The sequence below is a fragment of the Rutilus rutilus genome (assembly GCF_951802725.1).
Source record: "Rutilus rutilus genome assembly, chromosome: 21".
NCBI lineage: Eukaryota > Metazoa > Chordata > Actinopteri > Cypriniformes > Leuciscidae > Rutilus > Rutilus rutilus.
In genome coordinates this window covers 16798805-16819703 of record NC_140226.1, presented here as the reverse complement: position 1 = coordinate 16819703, position 20899 = coordinate 16798805, and the positions used below count along the sequence as shown (strand labels likewise).

General features: G+C 38.9%; 2 protein-coding genes across 4 annotated transcripts in view; both read left to right on the top strand.

The window, feature by feature from the left end:
- The window catches only part of chrm3a (cholinergic receptor, muscarinic 3a), a 102867-nt gene extending 90324 nt beyond the window's left edge, over positions 1–12543 (top strand). For 2 of the 3 annotated variants that reach the window (XM_084393199.1, XM_084393200.1), the window contains exon 3: positions 8883–12543. In XM_084393199.1, the coding sequence (XP_084249325.1) occupies positions 8902–10689 (1788 nt within the window). In that variant the 5' untranslated portion in view covers positions 8883–8901 and the 3' untranslated portion in view covers positions 10690–12543. Of the gene's footprint in view, positions 1–1439; positions 1569–8882 lie in introns of those variants that run through there. The other variant, XM_084393201.1, reaches the window with a different exon arrangement.
- A 2766-nt stretch (positions 12544–15309) lies between these two features.
- fmn2a (formin 2a) overlaps positions 15310–20899 on the top strand; it is a gene marked incomplete at its 5' end in the record, with an annotated part of 37483 nt that continues 31893 nt past the window's right edge. The window contains 2 exons of the mRNA XM_084392772.1: positions 15310–17395; positions 20134–20306. Coding sequence (XP_084248898.1) covers positions 15310–17395; positions 20134–20306 — 2259 coding nt within the window. The remainder of the gene's footprint in view (positions 17396–20133; positions 20307–20899) is intronic.

Sequence of the window (20899 nt, the reverse complement as noted above, 5' to 3'; positions counted from 1 at the left end):
GAAAGGGTAGTTTGATTTCTAACATTATTCTCTCAACAGATATTTACATCGATAGTCTGGCGTTATAATTTATTTGCTTTTGGTGTACTGTGGAGTGTGTAAAACTGTTTTTAATGGCAGGCTAACGCGTGCACCGTTGACTCGCGCTAGCCTAGCATAGGCGAACTATCCAAAAGTAAGGACTGGATGAATTTTTTTGAAAACTGTCTGATGAATAACAACCAGGCTCACTTAAAAATGAGGTCCGATGTCGAAAATCCTGAACCACCCCTTTAAGGCTGGGACTCACCAAGTTGAGTTTTTTAGTTTTTTCACCAAGCCTAGTTTTTTGGTGTGTTCCGCACCGTTGGCTGTAGTCGGACGCCGTCTGGGTGTTTTGGGCCGATTCAGCATGTTGAACTCCATATTGCCGGACGGTCGGTGAGAGAGAGAACTCTGATTGACTGTTCAGCTTAGCGAACGAGTAACAAATAAAAGCGAAAGCGAGCAAAGTCAAGACGGTACAGACGGAAGGCTGTTATAATTTCACGTCATCTTACCTGAGCATTCGAATGCAAGAATATTTTCATAACATTAGCCGACTGGAATGAAGAAAGTGATCAGCGTGATTGATATTCAAAATGGTAAGCAAGCGCTGCTTTGTTTACGGTTTGTATATCTGCAGTCCTAGTTTCGGTTTCCCTTTTTGAATGACGAAAATAGACTGATACCTGCTGATATAGAAAGATATTTACTTACACCCAGGTGCAGACACACATTCTGGTTGACAGTCGCCTTTAGTCCTTTTGGTGTGTTCAAGCGCAGGTTTTTGTCCAAGAAGCTTGGTGTGTCTCGGGCTTTAGGAGCTCCGTAATTATCAAAGAATCCTGAAAAATATATACAGTATATTTCATGGTTACCACAAAAATATTAAGTTTTTTCAACCTTGATAATAAGAAATGTTTCTTGAGCACCAAATCATCACATTATAATGATTTCTGAAGGATCATGTGACACTGAAGACTGGAGTAATGATGCTGAAAATTCAGCTTTGCATCACATTGACAGGAATAAATAGAACACAGCTATTTTAAATTGTAATAAAAATTCACAGTACTGTGTTTAGCATTCACTAGCTACTCATTCCGGTTTAACAAGGTGCTGAATGTGTTGATGTAATGCTTTGTGGAAATTTTAAATGATGGTCATTCTTTCAGTGCAAACAAGACAATTATTGAAAAAAAGTTTCATTTTCAAGGAAGTTTGTATACTTTTCTTTTGATCTGGGAAGGAATAGCTGATCAAATGATGGAGTAGAGCATTATAACCAGGCATATTTCCGAATACGTGTAAACGAGCGCACTTTCAGTATTTTAAAGTGCTAATTGTAACTAGGTGGAAATTCTTTTATTTTTGTGCCACTGCAGGAAATGGATTCAGTTGCATGGTGGGCTCTATTTTACCCCTACTTAAACTCTCTTCTGAGGAATCACAGAAATCCCATGAGCCTTTGAAATGGTCTGCTTTGCAACCACACACTGAAGAGATTTTAGTAAATCTAGCCTTCTCACACCAAGCTATACATGCAGGTATGTTTTTTCAGTCGAGCATGCACTTAAACATACATGTCTATTCATGCTCTCAGTTGCATACTGTTCTTTTTAATTATTTTACGCACTCTCAAGCACAACACAAAGGGTGGCATATGTTTCCACAGCTTAACATTGTTATAGACCGGTTATGCACTGGCGTTTTATGACCAACAAAGTATATGCACAACAGGCTATAAGCTAGTGTATTACAGCAATTCCTTTTAGATTCATTAAAGTAGCTATGTGCCAGCACAGTTAGTAAGAACAGTAGATGTAAGTTATTAGGTTTGTAACCCTGTGCTGCAGTGACCGTGTTTATCTTTATCTCTGCCAGTGTAAGCATTCCTTTGGGTGCTCCTGGAGGCTGGGTAATACTCAGAAGCACAGCCCTGGTGCTTCAATAAAAGGCTGTTGAACTGCATGTGGTCTGCCCTTCAAGGAGAAGAAAGAGAGGTTACAAAGACCTGTTGAGCCTGCTATTTACTGCATCTAAATATCTAGCAGATTATCTTTTTTTATGGATCCGAGCATGTGGTTTTTCTTTTAGCATGATATCTAGTGTCTGGCAGTCAGTAATGATACTACTATCTTTTATCAGAGTAGTTCTTTTTTTCCCAACATATCTCAGATTATAATTAACAAACATATGTATTGCTTTGTACACACAAATTGATCTCAATTTTCCTCCTGAACCAAAACAACGATCTTATGCTTCGTTCACGTCATGTTGTAACCGTAATTGTGAGATGGCAACCCGTGACGTCCTCAGACTCTGATTTATGCATTTCTATGGCAACACTATCAACACCGAAATTAAACTGCAGCAGTCAGGTGGTACAAGTCAGAGCTCTGTAAGTTGTTTACGTTCATTATTATTGTAACGTTATGTGCTTTGAGACATGAGGTAATTTATTGACGTCTAAATTATTGATTATATGGGACTTGCTACTGCCAATACATACACGACACATTGATGTGAGCAAGTAAGACATGCTGCTGCTTTACAATATAGCATACATGAATTACCCTGTAGCATATCTATAGCTGGGGAAGGTGAAGGGTGTCTTAAAGTGTTTTGCACTGCTAAGGCAAATGATACCCAAGTATTGGAAGGTTGAGCAGAAAGCTCATTGGCTACTGATACAGCAGGAACCAGTCAGCTGTGCTTTATAGACGAATTATATGATTGCAAGCAGATTTAGTTAGCCTGTGACATCTAGAGTTTCATGACAGAACTTTGTATTTAAGATGAAATTAAATTATATTATTTAGTCATTTTATTATATAATTCTATATATTATATTATTATTATATTATATTCATGTTAAGATGAAATATAACTTACCACAATTATATTTCTGCACAGAGAAAGCGCTTTTTGTGTGCGTATAGTTTCAGTTGTTCCTAAATAGATTTCCTAGAATAAATTTTAGTTTTTGGGTGGTTTTTGGTGAATCTTGATTTGTTCGTGACAACGTTTGTACACAGATTTCACGCACAAATTTGTGCGTACATATGCTAAGTGAATGAGATCCAATCTTTGTCTGGGATTAAAACACTTGATGGTATGAAAATTTTCCAAAAAACATGCATTCCCTAATGTGGATCCTTTTGTAGTAGATCAGTTCCAGCTTTTCGAAGCAGACGAATTAAATCCTAGCCAAAGAGAGAGAGAGAGAGAGAGAGAGAGTGAGAGATGCGCTTCTGCCCCGGGGATGTGGATCTTGTCAGAGTCTATGATGGATTCTTTGGCCTGCCTGAGATTAAGGTATTACTTACCCGCGGTTTCAGGGGTGGGTCGATACAGATGCACTGTCGATGACTGGATAAAGGAAAGTCTTTTCTGTTCTACCAGTCTTATATGATCACTTTTTATTTGGTTGCAGCCTTGGTGTGTAGCACGTACAGTATCTCACCTTATCATCCGCTCAAATTCGTGTTGTCAGGTTGTTGTACATGCAGAGGTGAAGGGTGTAAATTAGCCCATCATGCTGATGAAATAATCTAACCCTACAGAAGACCCCGTGTCTAATATCGAGTGCTGATGTAACTGATTTTATTCTGACCGGCATTTTCATCTAGACCGTAATAAGGTCACCAAATTGCTTTGGCTTCACAGAAAAACTGTTTACCACTAGCGATGTATACAAGCATCTCTCAGGTGATCTGGCTCGGAGGCAGGAATGAGGTGTTTATATTGAGAACAGACGAGCAGAGAATTTCAGCTTCCTGATAACCAACCAACCAGAACATTTGACCAAAAAATAGGTAGTAAACACTACTAGAAATGCCAGGAACAGGTAATAAACACTACTAGTAAGGTGAATAAGGGCAGTGTGATTGAGGGAAACGGGAAACCAAAAACCAGATAGACACGACAGAACCAGAGTATCAGCAGCACAATTATAGTAAATACATTCACTAAAATTAGCTACATTGAAACTGAACTAAGTACCAATTATTAAACAATATAAACAAATGTTCAACCACTGGTGAAAATGATTCTATTTTTATTTATTTTTTATAAATTGTATTATCAGTGTAAGAATTAAAAGTTGAATATAATTTTTTTGGGAATATCTTATTTTCTTGTTTCTTTTCTCTCTCTTGCTTTAATGACAGAAACACTTGAGCTGCATGAACTACAAAAGTTTGCATAAAACCTGATGATCATGTTCTTCAGCATGATTTTAAATTATCCAAAGAGCATCTTGAGCTTCAGTGGAAGAAAGTACATCTAACTGTCTGTACAGTGTCACAAATTGAATTATTTGGTTAATCATCTAGAAATAGTGCAGAATCTAAAATAATTCTTATATAATAATAGCTGATATTATTGTTTATTGTATTAATAGTTTTAAATAATATATATATATATATATATAAACCATTTGCTGAAATTACACACATCACCTTCAAATGGACTGAAAAGGAATATGGGTAGAATGCCAGATAGCAGCAGTGAAAAGGAAGTGGCTCAGGGACGAATCCCTCACCAACACTTTTAATCATAAGAGATCAGTAAATAATCTGTAAAACAGCAGTCTCTAATGCTTCACTGATCTCCGCTGAGTTTATTATTGAGATATTAAGAGATAATTATGGCTTCGCTTCTATAATTATACCAATGCCGGTGATTCATTCCAATTCCAATCAGGCATATTGATCAAAGTTCTTCATGCGTTCGCCGCTGACATTTCTGTCGGCTAAAGGTCGTGTGAGGTAATCACGGATCTCCCTCAAACTCTGGAAAAGAACGTGTTGACATTTAATCATCATTCTTCAGAAATCCTCATTCACAGCACATGCCTTACACCGAAATACACGACACACACACACACCTCTTACTACACACGCTCTCCTCACACTTAACTACCTCACCAGGGGGGAACAGCACCAGACATGCCATTCTGTTTTACTGATAAGTGTGTTTTCCCACAGAAGATGTGAAAACAAAAGCAGCCGTTGCGGTTTTCAGGCCGTTATCTTTACAGACGCATTTCACTTCTGAATATTAAGCATTGCTTGTGTCTTTATGGCATCATCAGACTTGCAAATAATTATTTAAATGCGGAGAGGAGTGTTTTTTTTACACACAAAAACTATGTTTGATGTACAGTATGTGTTTGAAGCCATGCATGTAAACTCCAGATGTTCATTTGATTCTCAGGCCTGTCATCAAAGGCTGTGTGTGTGTGTGTGTGTGAGTGAGTGAGTGCATGCTGTTGTGCTTTTTTACGTATGCTCTGTGTGTGCGGGAAAAAAAAGGAGGGCTACATTTTTTCAAATCTATTTCTCTTATCCTGCCCTCTGACATTTACTTTTGAATCATGTTACAGTTTAATTTTTCCAAGAATTTCACAGTTGACATTAACTATAGGTGTATGTTTATGTGTATACAGTTGGTTCTAACTGCATTTGTCATTGTGTGCCCCTCACGCTTCCCTCCACATCCACCATGGTCACCATGACAACAGCCCGTTCATCAGCTGCTGTTTGCGGATCAACCGAAATGAAGACAATTCCCAAATTCCATGACTTAATGGTATTACGACTATGCGTGTCACTAGTTTTGTACAAAATATGTTTGCAATCCTCCATCTGAGCTTGTGTGTTTCAGGTCATAGCACAAATCTAATAGGATAAAAGCACAGAGCTGAACGCAGGAGAGCAGGGGCCCGAATCAGAGCCCAATGCCAATTAGATTTTTCTCTGACTCCATCTTTTGTTATTTGATTCCCTCTCTGCCATTGATATCTCACTCAGATGAATGGGCAAGTAGCCTGTATTTAACATCTAACTCCCTTCGAGGTTTTATTTATTGCATTGGATGCTGTGTGTTTGAGTCTTTACGTGCAAAGCCTGTGTTTTGCAGGACTTGTATCGAGTCTGATATTTCTTTTAGATATGAATCAAATCATCATTCTCAACGCTCTACACATCTCCTCTAAACCTTGTGTGTTCATTTATGAGTTTCAAAAGTTTTTCAGGTCAGCAAGCAAGGATGGATCAAATCGACTTGAAGTGACAGTTATGGCATTTATAATGTTAGAAAAAAGATTTCTGTTTCAAATGAATTATGTTCTCTTTAGTCATCAAATAATCCTGAAAAAAATCTATCATGGTTTCCACAAAAATGTTAAGCAGCACAACTGTTTTCAACATGGATGATAATAAGAAATGTTTCAAAAGTCGGAACTGAATCTGCTTTCTGATTAGTTAAAAACAGTTATTTCCTCTCGCAATGAGAGGCAATTTTAAACACAGAGATGTCTCTCATTGTTTATTTTCATGTATTAAAAACTGATGTATTTTATAGAGATTATTTAAGCAAAATGTTTTCTACTGAATGAATTTTTTCAGACAACATTGATTTTTAACAAACCAGATTATGTGACAGCTTTATTCCCTCAGTTTTGAACACAGTATCTATATATGTATTCTTGCTCTGCCTAATGGAAAGTAATTATCCCTTCGTTTCCGCTGTAGTAGAACTGCGATTGAATCCAATAGCTAATTACCTCTGAGTCTTTGGTCTGTGTGTGTGTGTGTGTGTAACAGTGGTCATATCCATTTGTTCATTTCACTGTTTTAAATATTCAAGCCCATATATGGTATCTTAGCGACAATGTGATTACCGTATGATTATGTGATCAGGCTGTTGTTCCAGCTTGCATCTCGCCTACTTTTCACTCTCTTTCCCCTTGCGTCCCACTGCCGGATCAAGATGAAAAAAGAGTTTCTGAGAGAGAGACAGATGTTCTCGGTTCAAAGTCATCTCTTTCCTTTTAAAGTTTATGATGACTATATTTAGTAACGTAGGCCTGTTCTGCTGAATGATGCTTTATTATTGTCATCCTTCCTTTCAGAGCAGTGGTCAGCAACCTTTTTGACTTATTCCTGAAGTTAGATCGTCACTTCGTAAGGTCTTTTTTCAGAAAGAAGATGTGTGTATTTGTGTGAAAGAACTACGTATCATTTTCATCTGAATAGATGAGACGTACGGCCGTCTTTGGCCATGAGCCAGTTACATTCTATTCTCTGCCTCTATCAATGAGATTAACTGTGCATTTGTATGAGGCTGTCAAGGAACGGTGAGAGAGGACTCAAGTGCAGAATGAGTTTTAAAACAGTTTATTGAGACACACAGCAGGCGGGACAAGAGATGGTGGGAGAGGAGGTTAACACAATTCAACTGAAGGCAAGACATGAAGCATAAAGACCAACTTGACTTGAATTTGACATTGACTTGACCCACACAACAGGAAACTTGTGCAGGAACAACATACGACAAAATCCAGAACTTGGAACAGTGGGCAAGAAAGCAAATGAGGCAATGAGTAACACAACACACTCAATTACAACGAACTGGCAAAACATGAGGAAAAGAGAACACAATAAATAGTAATCAGAGAACACGAGGAACAGGTGAGCACACTCAGAACATGAAGACTTAACAAGGGCTTAAACAAGGGGGCATGGTAACATTAAACAAGGAGGCTGGACGATAGGAACACGTGGCCAACACAAACAGAGAGAGCCATGTGCTCAAGCGCAAAACAAACAAGGAAACATTGAAACAAGACAGACAAAACTGACAGATGAGAACCCTGACATGAGGCATTTTGGGAAAGCTCTGCAACAACTTCCTCCACCTCGTCCATCTTTCTCAATGTTAACATTTTCTCCTGCGGTTTGTGTGCCTGCTAGCTCAGAGACTGTGTTTCACAGAAGGTTCTGCTTTTCACTGGAACATAATAGCTATTTTGAAAATGTTCTTTAGGAACACTGCACCGTTTGATCTGCTAGTTATCAGTACATGCAGATGTTGTGCTTTAGCAAATGAACTCATTTTAGCACACATTGTATTCTGATTTAATGGAATGTAATTAGTGTAGATTGACGGCGGTTAACATTTCTGTGAAAATAGCGCAGTAATTTTGTTGAAATTTTATAATAACCTTGGTGTTATATGTCTATTATCTCTTTGAATGATGACCTAGACCAGTGTGTCCAGAACCTTTTTTTGTGTGTACCTCCACATCCCCATCAGTCTGTGGTACCATTTCATTGATGTGAAAACATCAAAAAATGCATCCCTTTTGACTTGTACACAATATTATTTAACATTATCATTAATAGTATTAAAATGGTCATTATTACAATGATTCACTTTTTTCTCCATTAATATGAGGTACCTGAGCTTGTTTGTGTTAAAAAAATAAATAAACGGATTTAATCCACTCCACATAGGACAAAGGTAATTTTCATTTTTGTACAGTGGAATTGAAATTCCATAGAACCAAGATTTAAATTTTAACTTTAAATAGTAACACTTTATTTGAGTCTTTTTTTAAAAACAGGTCCTTAATTTTGTATGGTACAATATATTACATTTTTTATCAGATGTATTCCCATAAAAATAAAGGATTTCTTCAAGATTCACGAACTTGAGGCTTAATGAAATTAGTTGTTTGAATTAATGTTTTTTTTGTTTTTTCACTGAAAGAACATATGGATTAATATTTAATTTTTTTCCCCCAAAATGAGCTGCTGCTTCCAACATCCACATAGTAAGATTCACAGAATATATGCTGTATTTGAAAATGGATTTCTTTCCAAGTTTTATGAAAGGATAGATCTGTTGATTTAATAGATCAACATCGCCCTCTAGTGTAGATATAAAGAAGCAGTAATCTTACATCATTTAGGAAGTACTCCTACTTTGTATAGAGAGCAGTTTCACTGCAAAGATTTGACTTAAGTGTGAGATGAATAAATATGAACTGAATATTTTCTCTTCTTGCTCAGAATATGCCCAGGCTGCACGATGGACTCCAACAACACAGAGTTGGGCCTGTACTCGGCATCCGACGCCCTGGGAGTGGGAATCTACCCGGAATCCACTCTGTGGCCACTGCTCCAGAACACAAGCCTCATCAACCTCAGTGCTGTTTTCAAGCTCAATGGAAGTAGTGTTGAGGTTGAAGGTCAATCCTATGATCCTCTGGGCGGCCACTCACTCTGGCAGGTCATTCTCATCGTTATCTTTACAGGACTGCTGTCCCTTATTACTATTATCGGCAACATCTTGGTCATGGTGTCATTTAAAGTCAACCGGCAGCTTAAAACAGTTAACAACTACTTCCTACTGAGTTTAGCCGTTGCAGATCTCATCATTGGGGTCATCTCTATGAACTTGTACACTGCCTACATCATCATGGGCCAGTGGGCAATGGGAAACTGGGCGTGCGACTTCTGGCTAGCCATAGACTATGTAGCCAGCAACGCATCTGTCATGAATTTGCTGGTCATTAGCTTTGACCGCTATTTCTCCATTACGAGGCCTTTGACGTACCGTGCCAAACGTACCACCAGGCGGGCAGGAGTGATGATCGGCCTGGCATGGTTTGTGTCGCTCATACTTTGGGCACCTGCCATTTTGTTTTGGCAGTATTTTGTTGGAGAAAGGACCGTTCCACCGGATAAATGCTACATTCAGTTTCTCTCCGAGCCCATTATAACATTTTGCACCGCAATGGCGGCCTTCTACCTGCCGGTGACAATAATGAGTGTTCTGTATTGGCGAATATACAAAGAGACGGAGAACCGTTCTCGGGAACTTGCAGGATTACAAGGCTCGAATGCACGGTTTGTGGGTGTTGAACGACCGCGTTTCCACCTCCGCGCTACTGGGGGGAGCTCTAGAAGCTGCAGCAGCTTCGAACTGGGCCAACCTGGCCACAAACAAAGCTCCTTTCATGGTCTGAGCAGCCGATTCCACTGCTGGGGGTGGAAGTCGGGTGGCAGGGATAAAGGTGGCCCGCACCGGGAGGCGGATCAGAGCAGCAGTGACAGCTGGAACAACAACGACACTGGACTTTCAGCCGACCACTCGGCCTCATCTGACGAGGACGAGAGCGCGCCATCCACCACACGGGCAATCTTCTCCATTGTTCTCAATCTGCCTGGCATGAGGGCAGCTGTAAGCTCCCAGGTTACTTCTTGTGAGGATTTGGACACGGAGGAAGATCCGTTACAGTCGCCTGAAGAGAAGGACGGCAGGGGTGGCAGCATCTCCTGCTCCGTCACCAACGGCAACAAGCGTTTTGTCGCAAGTATGGGTAGAGTTCCTTCAATGTCCTCCATACAGCCTTCAATAGATCCAAGCGCAGATGGTGGGAACACCACCATCAAATCTGCCTCAGCGCCCATAACTTTCAAAGAGGCAGCTCTTGCAAAGCGTTTCGCAGTTCGCGCAAGGACTCAAATCACCAAGCGGAAGCGAATGTCGCTAATAAAAGAAAAGAAAGCGGCACAAACTCTAAGCGCCATCCTTTTCGCCTTCATTATTACGTGGACGCCTTATAACATCATGGTGCTGGTAAACACTTTCTGCAATGGTTGCATACCTGAGAACCTCTGGGCGTTAGGCTATTGGCTATGCTATGTTAACAGTACAGTAAATCCTATGTGCTATGCACTTTGCAACAAGACTTTTCGTACCACTTTTAAGATGATCCTGCTATGTCGCTGGGATCAGAAAAAAAGCAAGCCAAGCTTTCCACAAAGACAGGCTGTGAGGTTTCACAGAAGCATACCAACAGACTCAACATAGCAACTCAGTGGTGAGGCTAAATTGCTAATGCTAAAATGTAAGTTGCAAGGGGAGATTCCTCAAGTATCTGTACTATATACTGAAGCGTTAATGTGTGAGTGTCAATGTGGATGTGTAGTTCAGTCTCTTAGGATCCCTGGTCACTAAATTTGAACATTAAGGCACTGTGGTTTAGTGTACAAAGAGCTTCACACCTGAGCATGTGCAATTGCCATAAGTACTTCCTGTGACTTTTATACTTTATGCCTTTCAAACGGCAGTGCCAACTTTCAGGAGTTCAGCAGCAACGTATAGAAAAGTACATTTAAAATGGAAACTGTGTATCTTGAACCTCAGTTGATCGGATCCGATACTCTCAGTTAATTGTTTGAATATTTTAGGGTTGAATATTAGATATCTCATTCTTGTCAATGAATAGAAACTAAAATGTGATTTTTTTATTTTATTTTTTCAATAAGGCAATGTATATCAAAGTATTTACAGTAAATAATAATAAGATATTTCTTTTTGTAAGTGAAATTTGCTGATTTCTGTGAAAGCGTCCCACACAGAGGTTCAGTATCTTTGCTGTCTTGGTAAGTGTAAGTGTTCTTCTGCAACACGTGAGCCACAGTTGAACACTTTGTAGGTTTTTCTCTCCTGTTGAGATTTTTGGTTATTCATAAACAGCACTTCCGTAAGCTGCTCTTGTATAAAGCGTGGTTGTTTACATTTGTTTTGCTACAAGTATTTCAATAGCTATTATGTACGTTTTCAGTGCACATTGAATATGTTTGTATATGTTTGGAATGCCTTATGTTTGAACTTTGAGATTGTGCACTGATTATACTGGGCTAGCTGTGAAATCATTTATGAAACCTAAAGAATGTTTTTAACTCTGTTTAATCAACATTCAGATTTTGACAGTAGTGTGTTGGGATGTAATTCCATTTACAACCAAACTGTTTGCTTTATCATCACCTTATTTTGGAGTGCCAGGTTTTAACATAACAAGCCAAATTGGTTAGCCACAGTAGCTGCGTATTTGCTTAATAAAAAGCACACCAAATTTAGACCTATCAATCAAACATGCATGTTTTCTTCAACTATGGGCTCTGTTGGCCCTGTGGAGAAAATCAAATATTTTAAAACACACACATATTTTTTAATTTACCCACTAACAATGTCCAACCGTGGACTTACAGTACATGCATTTTCATGTTTCTAAAACATAATGTTTAATTAAAACACAATGTCATTTCCATCACATCTCAACTGATGTTTCAACTGATGTTTTTAATTACCATCTGCGATGGAAGTCACATTTTAAACATTTATGAAATAAAGGGTCTTCTCTTTTTCTTGCTGAGGGTAATTTCGTAGCTTTTTATGTATCCTAAAAATACACAATTAAATAACATTCTTCACACTTTTTGTCAAAATTAATTGGAAAAAATGAAATAATCTTTGGAAATGACACAAATTTTACACTTACCATTCATTTCCTACCCTGGTGTTTCGCGGAATTACGAATAATTGCCTGATTTGTAACTTAGCTGTCATTTGTATTAGAGTAATGAAACTAACTTTTTGATATGTTTTTATGTTTTACATTGCAAAAAAGGCTGTAAGTTTTGTAAGGCCTTGTAAGATCAAAGTTAAAATTGAGCTTCTGTGCGGTGTTGTTTGTGACTGTGTTCGCGTTTTGTTCCAAATTGGCTGTGTATACAGGTCAAAGTTTAATGATAGAGTTACTGTCAAATTTGTAATAACTGTTGAATGTTTCAAAAATACAGCCCAGTTTAAAATGCGTTTTTATCCTCAGATTGTTTCTCAAAATAAATGTAACATTTTAAAAATGCATCATTGCTCTTAGTAAATACACAACATGTTTGTGGAAACTTGTTTGTTGGTTTGTTTTTTTAAGCCATAAAGACCTAACACTGTCTGTTTATGAAAGAAGATGCACCAATTGCTATTGGCGGCATGTAATAGGAAAAGAAGCCATGTGATGACAGTACTCATGTGATCTAGGAAGAGGAGCAGCACAGCCAATGTCACAAACACTTACATGATCCCTCAATTTACTGGAGACTCTATCGAGGCAAGTATGCATTTTCTTTCGGTACTTCTCTTTTTATGCTTTTCTGTCTTGTTAGATTAATTCACAGCAACAGGTTTCATTCTTGATATCGGGTTAGATCATTTCGGATTAGCAGGGAATTTCTAGACTAATCGTACAGCAGTAAAACTGAGCTCGTACACTGACTGATTTGAGGAATTAATCTGAGAGAGATGTATCAATATGTAATAAGGCTTATCAATAGGTTCATGCCTTATTGATGAAAAGGTTTCATTTTTAGTGAACATTGTAATTTTTTTTATTATTTTTTTTGTGAAAATTGTGTGTACTACTTAACTATGATCTATGAAATTTTGTTCAGTACTTTTTTTATTTGAAAATGTCACATTTTCTCCAGGCACAGATACAAGCTATGTTCTGGATTAAAATGAATATCGTATAAATCTGTTGATAGCTAACAGGAAAGTGTCTGATACTACAAGGCTGGAGGACAACACTGATTTCAGGCCTGCTGGCCACAGTCGTACATCAGTTTATGAGATCAGCCTGTAAGCTCACATGACGCTGCTCTGGCGCACTCACACACACACAGATGAAATTCCTGTGCTATTTTCAGACATTCAGTGTGCAGATTTACATGGACTATATATAAAAAAAAAATCATAATTACATTTTTTGTTTATTATTATTACATAAGTGAAATGCTTAATGAATGAGGTTTTGACATTTTGAAAACGTTTTCAACTTTTTGTAATGATTTTGTTTATGTAAAGCAAAGATTTACCAGTATATTAGGAGTTACTGTGTGTTTTATAATCAGTACTTTGTGCTTTTTTAAAGAAATAGTCGACTTCAAAATGAAAATTCTGTCATCATTTACTCACCCTCAAGTTGTTTCAAACCTGTAGGAATTTCTTACTTCTGCTGAACACAAAGGAAGATATTTTGAAGAATGTCGGTAACCAGACAGTTAATGAGCCCCATTGACTTCCATAGTAGGAAAAAAAATACTATGGAAGTTAATAAGGGTACATCAACTGTTTGGTTACCGACATTCTTCTGTAAGACTGGAAAAACTGGAAGATAGGGCAACTCTCTGAGAGAACAAAGGAAATTAACATTTGAACTCACTCTTGTGCACCATTCGAGATGCAAGTCTCACCTCAGAATCATCCTAATCTACATCTCTTTCCCTCTTCCCCCATTCCTTCTCTCTCATGCTGAGATCACCAAAATTCACCCAAGAATCTATATGGTTTAATGTGAATAATTATCATACAGTATTACACGTTTGGTATCATTTGAAATGTCTCAGTTCGACTGGTACAAAGGTCTCATTCCCAAAGAAGTAAACCAAAAGGTAATAAGGTATTTAAGAGTTTAGAGATAACTCGCACACAGAGGAGGGTGTGTCTTCCAGGCAAATGGCCTCCTGCTCTCAAAGGTGTAAACTCAATGCAAATTCCCATTGTTAGCAAATGTTTCCATGTAAATCAACCTCTGTCCCCAGTAAGTCTGGGATGGTGATTAATGCAAATTCCCACTGTGAACCCATGTTTACATTTGAAAAGAGGTTTCTGCCTTGGTCTAAGTATTTAGGGAGATGCAGAAGAAGGCTTATGGTGAGTTGTAGCTCAAATTAACCCGTGATGCTGAGATTGGCCAAGACTCTCAGCATCATGTATTTTCTGATGTCAGGTGTCTATTTTGTTTTCCCAAATAGATTAAACGGATTTGTATGTTCACGCAAGTTTTAATATTAAGACTAATATTTGGCATCAATTCAAGTGTACTTGGGAAACCACGGCATGGCCAATCCAAAGCTATTATAAGAGACGTAATGTTGGTCAGCTTATATCTATAATAGTGGCCATACCTCTACTGAAGTAAATGTTTCAGTTAAATTCAAGTGTATGCAATTCCATGGGGGCTAGTGATCAAAACTGATGAGCTTGTGTGCGTGAGACCTGCGTTAAACAGAAGGCGTGAGGACCTCTGAGCGACATAGTTTCCTAATCTGGAAAGGGCTTAAATATACATAAAGAGTTAAAAAGAATAATCAAACGTTTGCTCACTTTTAATGATGCTCAGATATCATTAAACCCCTTTTCATTTATGGAGTCAGATGAAATAACTAGGTAATACATATGAGAAAATGTATTTCATTTAATCTTGTTGTGTTGCGTAAAAGGAAAGACAGTAACGTGCAAAAACCTTCACCCGTATTATTGGAGACCACCATTTGGACCGATAAACGGGCTTACACTTCAAAATATATTTTATGTTCAGCAGAAGAAACTTGATGACAGAATTTTCATTTTGAAGTGAACTAATCCTTTAATTTGCTTTTCTAATGCAAAACAAACACAAACTTCTTACTTTACCTATTGTATGGGTGATATACAATAATATAACGTGCTACATTTAAAAGTAAATCCTAAATTCTGCTCTTTACAAGAGAAACTGTCTTTTTTTTTCTTTTTTCTTTTTTTTACTTTGTTTTGCTCAGTTTTAATCTATTTGTTTCCTCCTCCCAGGTCAAAATAGCAAGAAACAAGATGCAAAACATTCAGACGATAGAGATGCAGCTACCTGTCCTGCGAGAGAGTTTCCACTCCTCTCCCTTCAGAGAGAGAGTGAAAGAACGGAGGAAGAGCAGCCTAACAAATCTTATCAGAAGACAACAGCAACAGTTATTACGCCAGCAACAACAATCAGAATTGCATCAGAAGCAGCAGCTGTCCCCAACCTCACAGCACCACACTGGACATGCTCAGTTGGTCCGCTCCTCCAGTAGCCCGGCGGAGCAAATAGATGAGCAAGAGAAAGTGAAAGAGATTGGGAGGCAGGGGGAGCTGTCTCTCAGACAGTCCGCAGCTACAGCGTCACAGCCAGCATCATCACGGCAGCTGCTCTCGGCGGTGAAGAGAGAGAGAGAGGGATTAGGAAAGGAGGGGGAGAAAGTGCAAGGGAGCGCGGAGAGGGATATAGGAGAGAAGAGAGAGCAGCAGAGAGAACTAGAAAGTCAGTCTGAGCACACACATTCCCAGCATGGCCTGATTGCTAAAGGTGTTCGCCTTCTGAGGAACATGGGAAACCAGGAGGCCAAGCAAAAGAAGCCTACCATCACAACTGGAGTGGAAGGTGCTGGGAATTGGGCGAGCACTGAGGACCGAGACCATGAGCATCTCAAGAAGATTAAGAAAAGTAAATTACCGAGCGACTCGGGCAAGAAGAAATCCAAATCGGAGGGCTCCAAAAGTTCTGTATTTTCCAGCATCCGTATCCGCAAGGGCCTATCCCGGAAAGTGTTATCCAAAGAGGATGTACTGGATGGTGGGATTAGGATTAAGAGCGTGGATGCCAACGACAGCAGCAATGGTGGAATATCAGGTGATGAGCTGGAGGGTCTCACTCCAGACAGTAAGCAACTCGTATCAGAAAGCAGGCAGTCGAGCCTGGACATGACTGAAGATGATGTTAAGAGAGAGACTGAGGGATCGGGGTCAGATACAGACCTCTACAGCTACCACTCAGCCACAGAGGCTCAGGATCTGCTGTTGGATATTCAGAGGACCATCAGACAACAGCAGCAAATGGAGGGAGTTGCTGAGGGGCAAAACTGTAGCGATGCGGTCAGGGAAGGACAAGTAGAGTCTGAAGGCCAAGTCACTCCGTGTCTTACTAGTAGAAGCTTTGCTTGTGTGGGTGAACCAGAGAAGGTAGGAGGAGTATCTTCTGACAGCAAAGAACAAGATCTTAAATGCAGTAGGGAAACAGTTGGAGGAGTGATTATGACATTAAAGGTTGAGCAAGGTGGCGAAGTGACTGATATTGCAAATAAAGCTGTACACTTGACCAATTTGGCCAATGACTATAGCATTCAGGATACTTTTACTGAGACAAGTAGTGTCCAGGATATCTTAGCTGTTACCAGATCAACCAGTAACAACAGTATTCAGAATACTACAGAAACATCCACCTCCTACGAGAGCGCTGAGGAGATCTTGGAGAGTTCATCTTTATCATCTCCTCTTGAAGAGTACCATTATGGCAACAATAGCCTGACCCAAAGCCTAGAAGTTGGTCTCAATGCAAATAATCAGACAAGCTCAACATCCAAAATCAGTCGGGTCATTTTCATACCACAGAAGAGCATTAGTAGTGTAGAGCTGAACGTAGAGGGTGATGGTGGTGTAGAGGAGGTAGAGCGAGGGTGTTCCAACCAACAAAGAAGGAAAAGCAGTGCCGCGGCTATCACACAGTGGGCATCCGAGAACTTTTTAGGCTCGGGGTCAGGACCACGTAGAACTTCCAGTGCAAACCTCGGGGTTAAACCTTATCCCACGATACACACTTCTTACGTTAAAACAACCACCAGACAGCTCACTTCACCCATAATATCTCCTTCCCCAAGCCCTATGTGTCCTCGCAGGGTTGTCTCAGAGTTAGGCTCAGGTCAAGGGTCATCCAGAGCAGGGAGCTGGAGAGCACGGAGACAGCGGTCCTGTAGCATTGCCGGTCCAGTGGGTTGCCATGATGAATGGTGTGAATCCATACATGTTCAATCAGAGCTTATTGAGAGTGGCCTCCAGACCGTCAGTTCGAGGTACACACTGTCCGCCTTTCCAGATGTGTTTTCAGGTGAGTCAGTGTGTGTTATGAGTTCACACTCATAGTCAAAGAGACCTGATTTTAATTTTAGAATACATTACATGAAACTTGCCCAGAGACTGCCCATCATACACTTCACAATTGTTTGTTAAAATGGTCAACTCTAACAGAGTCGACTGTTTTCACAGACAATCACATATTGTATGATAGGCACTGACTCCTGATATTTTAGCTTTAGACTCTGATTTTATCTAGAGGACATCAAACATGCTTGATGTTTTAAGCTGACTTTCAAACATACATTTTTCACACATCTCCTAGAAATCAGGAGCATGTTTCTGTATAAGTTTGTTGTGTACGGAATGACTTAAAAGCCAGGTAGGGTGTGATCCTCAGTCATAGTGCATGATGCCCAGTTCTTCTAAAACCATTTACAAAGTTCCCATGTGTTTTAAAATCTGTTCAGTGTTTCATGCACATTTATTGTACATTACATTTAATGTACAATGTTTAAATGTAGTGTGTTTCAGCCCTTAGTCAGATGCTGTTTAAAGCGAGATCCATGTTCCTTGATCAATATCCTTATTGGTCCTGGAACAGCATTCATATCAACCAGTCCTATTTTATGGTTAGGTTTAGGGCTGGGTTTGGGTCTTGAATTCATATGAACATTATAATTATCCTCTGATTTTAGGTGTAGGGTTAGGGTCAGTGTTAGAGAAAGGATTTGTACTATGTTTGTTTGACAGGAATGCTATGCCCAGACCCCCCCCCAAAAAAGATGTTGGAATATATTTTCACACCACATGGGAGGTAAAAATGTTGTCACAGACATTTGTGTTTTCAAATCAGTGACTCTCTGAACTATTAATGTGTATAATTCCATGTCATAGGAGAAGACAATATAACAGTTGCCTGGGCATGATGTAAATCTCTTTTTCTTTTTCTGTTCTTTATTCTGGTTCATTCCCCTCAATGCTCAGTGAGCAGTCAAAAAACATAAAACATGGCTCTTAAATATGTATGCTACACACACACAATCCCACAGAAACACACACAGACACACATTAGCTGCTGGCTAGGAAAGCACTGGCTTCTGCCTCATTGAATCAGAGTGCCACAGGAAGTTACTCAAATACACACTTGTACGAAAGCACACGCACACTGTTTTTAAGTGGTTTAGGCATAGAGAATGCTCTTGACAAACTATTCATGAAGGTTACACCAGGACAGATCAGATACAAAGGAATAGAAAAAGATTTTTTAAAAAGGTGAGATATGAACACTTCAAAGGGGGCATTTTTCATTTTTTCACCTGTTAACTTCCTGTCTAGATACAAAGCTAGCATCCATATCTGAATGTGTTTACAAAGCCTTGAAGATATTGAAGCATCAAATGCTAACTGTGCCAAAGGCTACATGCCTTTGAAACTCAAAAGCACGATTGTGCACAATAAAGCATTGTGCACAATCTGAATATTATGCTGAACCTGCTGTTTACAAGAGTAAATATGTTTCATAATCTGATTTGAAAATTTGTATTCTCATTAAAATGTTGACATATTCACTAAATGCTACAGTATACATAAATTCATTTTTAAACAGACTCATATATTTATTTTCATAACGATAGTCTTGCATGCTTTTTTTATATAGTGCGCTCAACACTTGCTGCTGACTGCCTCAAACAAAACGTGAAGATTTGAACCTACTTCAAATAATTTGCTTGATAACATTTTTGTTATTCTTTTAAAGCATTTTCAGGCTGCTAACTTTGTTTATAGATGAGACAGCCGAGCCATGACATCAGAATTTAGTTCATCCACAGTCTTTTGTTATTTGCTCAATAGACGATACATGATGATTATCTAAAAAAAAACACCCCCCAACACACACACACCTTTTTTTTTTTTTTTTTTTTGCTGCTTATTGATGTTGCACAAAATCAGCCTCTCTACCAGGGTGTGATATGAGACTACAGGATGAGCTATTGAGTTTGTGTCCACCTGATATATTAGAGAGAGGAAGTTCACGTGTAGTTTTGTGCTTGGAGTGGATAAATATTCCTTTTAGGAACATGCACACACACAAACACATGCTTCAGTTCACCAAATAAAATGGCACAATTTCTGCTTTATTTGTTTGTCTGACTTAAAGCGTCAGTCCCCAAACACTCTAGTCAGGGTCAGTGGGGTAAAAAAATTTGATTCAATGAGCAGTCTACAGTATAACAGAAGAACTTAAAGGTGCACTAAGCGATGTTGGGTGACGTCACTTCTTGTTGACGTTCGAAGTATTGTCAAACAAAACGGAGACTAGCTCGACCCTCCCTCCTCCTCATCCCGTCCCCTCCGGCCGGATTTCGGCCTAAAAAAACGTGTGACATCGCTTAGAGCACCTTTAACAGTTACACACAAATGCAGTATTTTCACACTCTAAAAAATGCTGGGTTGTGTTAACTCAATGTTGGGTCAAATATGGACTAACCCAACGTTGGGTTGAAAATTCAATTTAAAAATGGAAAAACCCAGCCGTTGGTTTACATTTTTAATGTAACCAATGCAATTTGTCCATTTTTAAATTGCATTTTTGTCCATTTTTGATTTTGTCCAAAATGCAATTTGTCCATTTTTAAAGTGCATTTTTTAACCCAACGTTGGGTTAGTCCATATTTGACCCAAAATTGGGTTAACACAACCCAGCAGTTTTTAGAGTGCACCTTCTATATTACTTTCAATATGAATCTTCTCTATTTCACTCTTTTACAGGTCGTTCTCTGTTGGAGAGGTGTTTGGTACAGTGGGGTTGTTCTGAAGATGACACACAGGATGCTGAGAGATTCTGTTCCCGTATTCTGGCTTTGGGGATTCTACAGCCCTTTAGTGACTGCATCAGGGAACTGCCGACAGGAAGTGATGTCACAGATAAGCCCAATTTCAATGTATGGCCATCCAATTCTTTTCTCTTGCTTTATAAGGACATTCTTCCACATTTTATCATACAAATTTCACAAAAACATCCTTATTATTGTTTTTGATTAAAGCATCTGACATTCTGACATGTATTATTTGCCTGCAATGACATCAGTTGTGGGATCTCTATACATACATGCCTTAATATTTCTATTATGAAACATAAACCACATTTAAATACAGGTTTTCAAGCGCTGAAATGGCTTAAATGCATATGTAGAAAGTGGTGGAGAGTCTTGTGCATTTTTCTTGCTGCCAGTAGTGCAAGTGAGGCATGGACTGAAATGAATTCACACAGGTCCATTTGACCCACTTGAAGTGATATTTAATGTATAATTTATTCCAAATCACCTTTTTTCACAGTGTACCAGATGTCTTTTCAGGCCAATGTGTTGTCCACTTGTTCATGTTGACTTGTTATGAAAAATTATGTTACATTGGTTTAAGTTTAGGTTTAAAAAATAAATTAGAACATTTTGATTATGCCATATTTAAATGAAAGGGATAGTTCACCCCAAAATGAAAATTCTGTCATCATTTACTCACCCTTATGTAGTTCCAA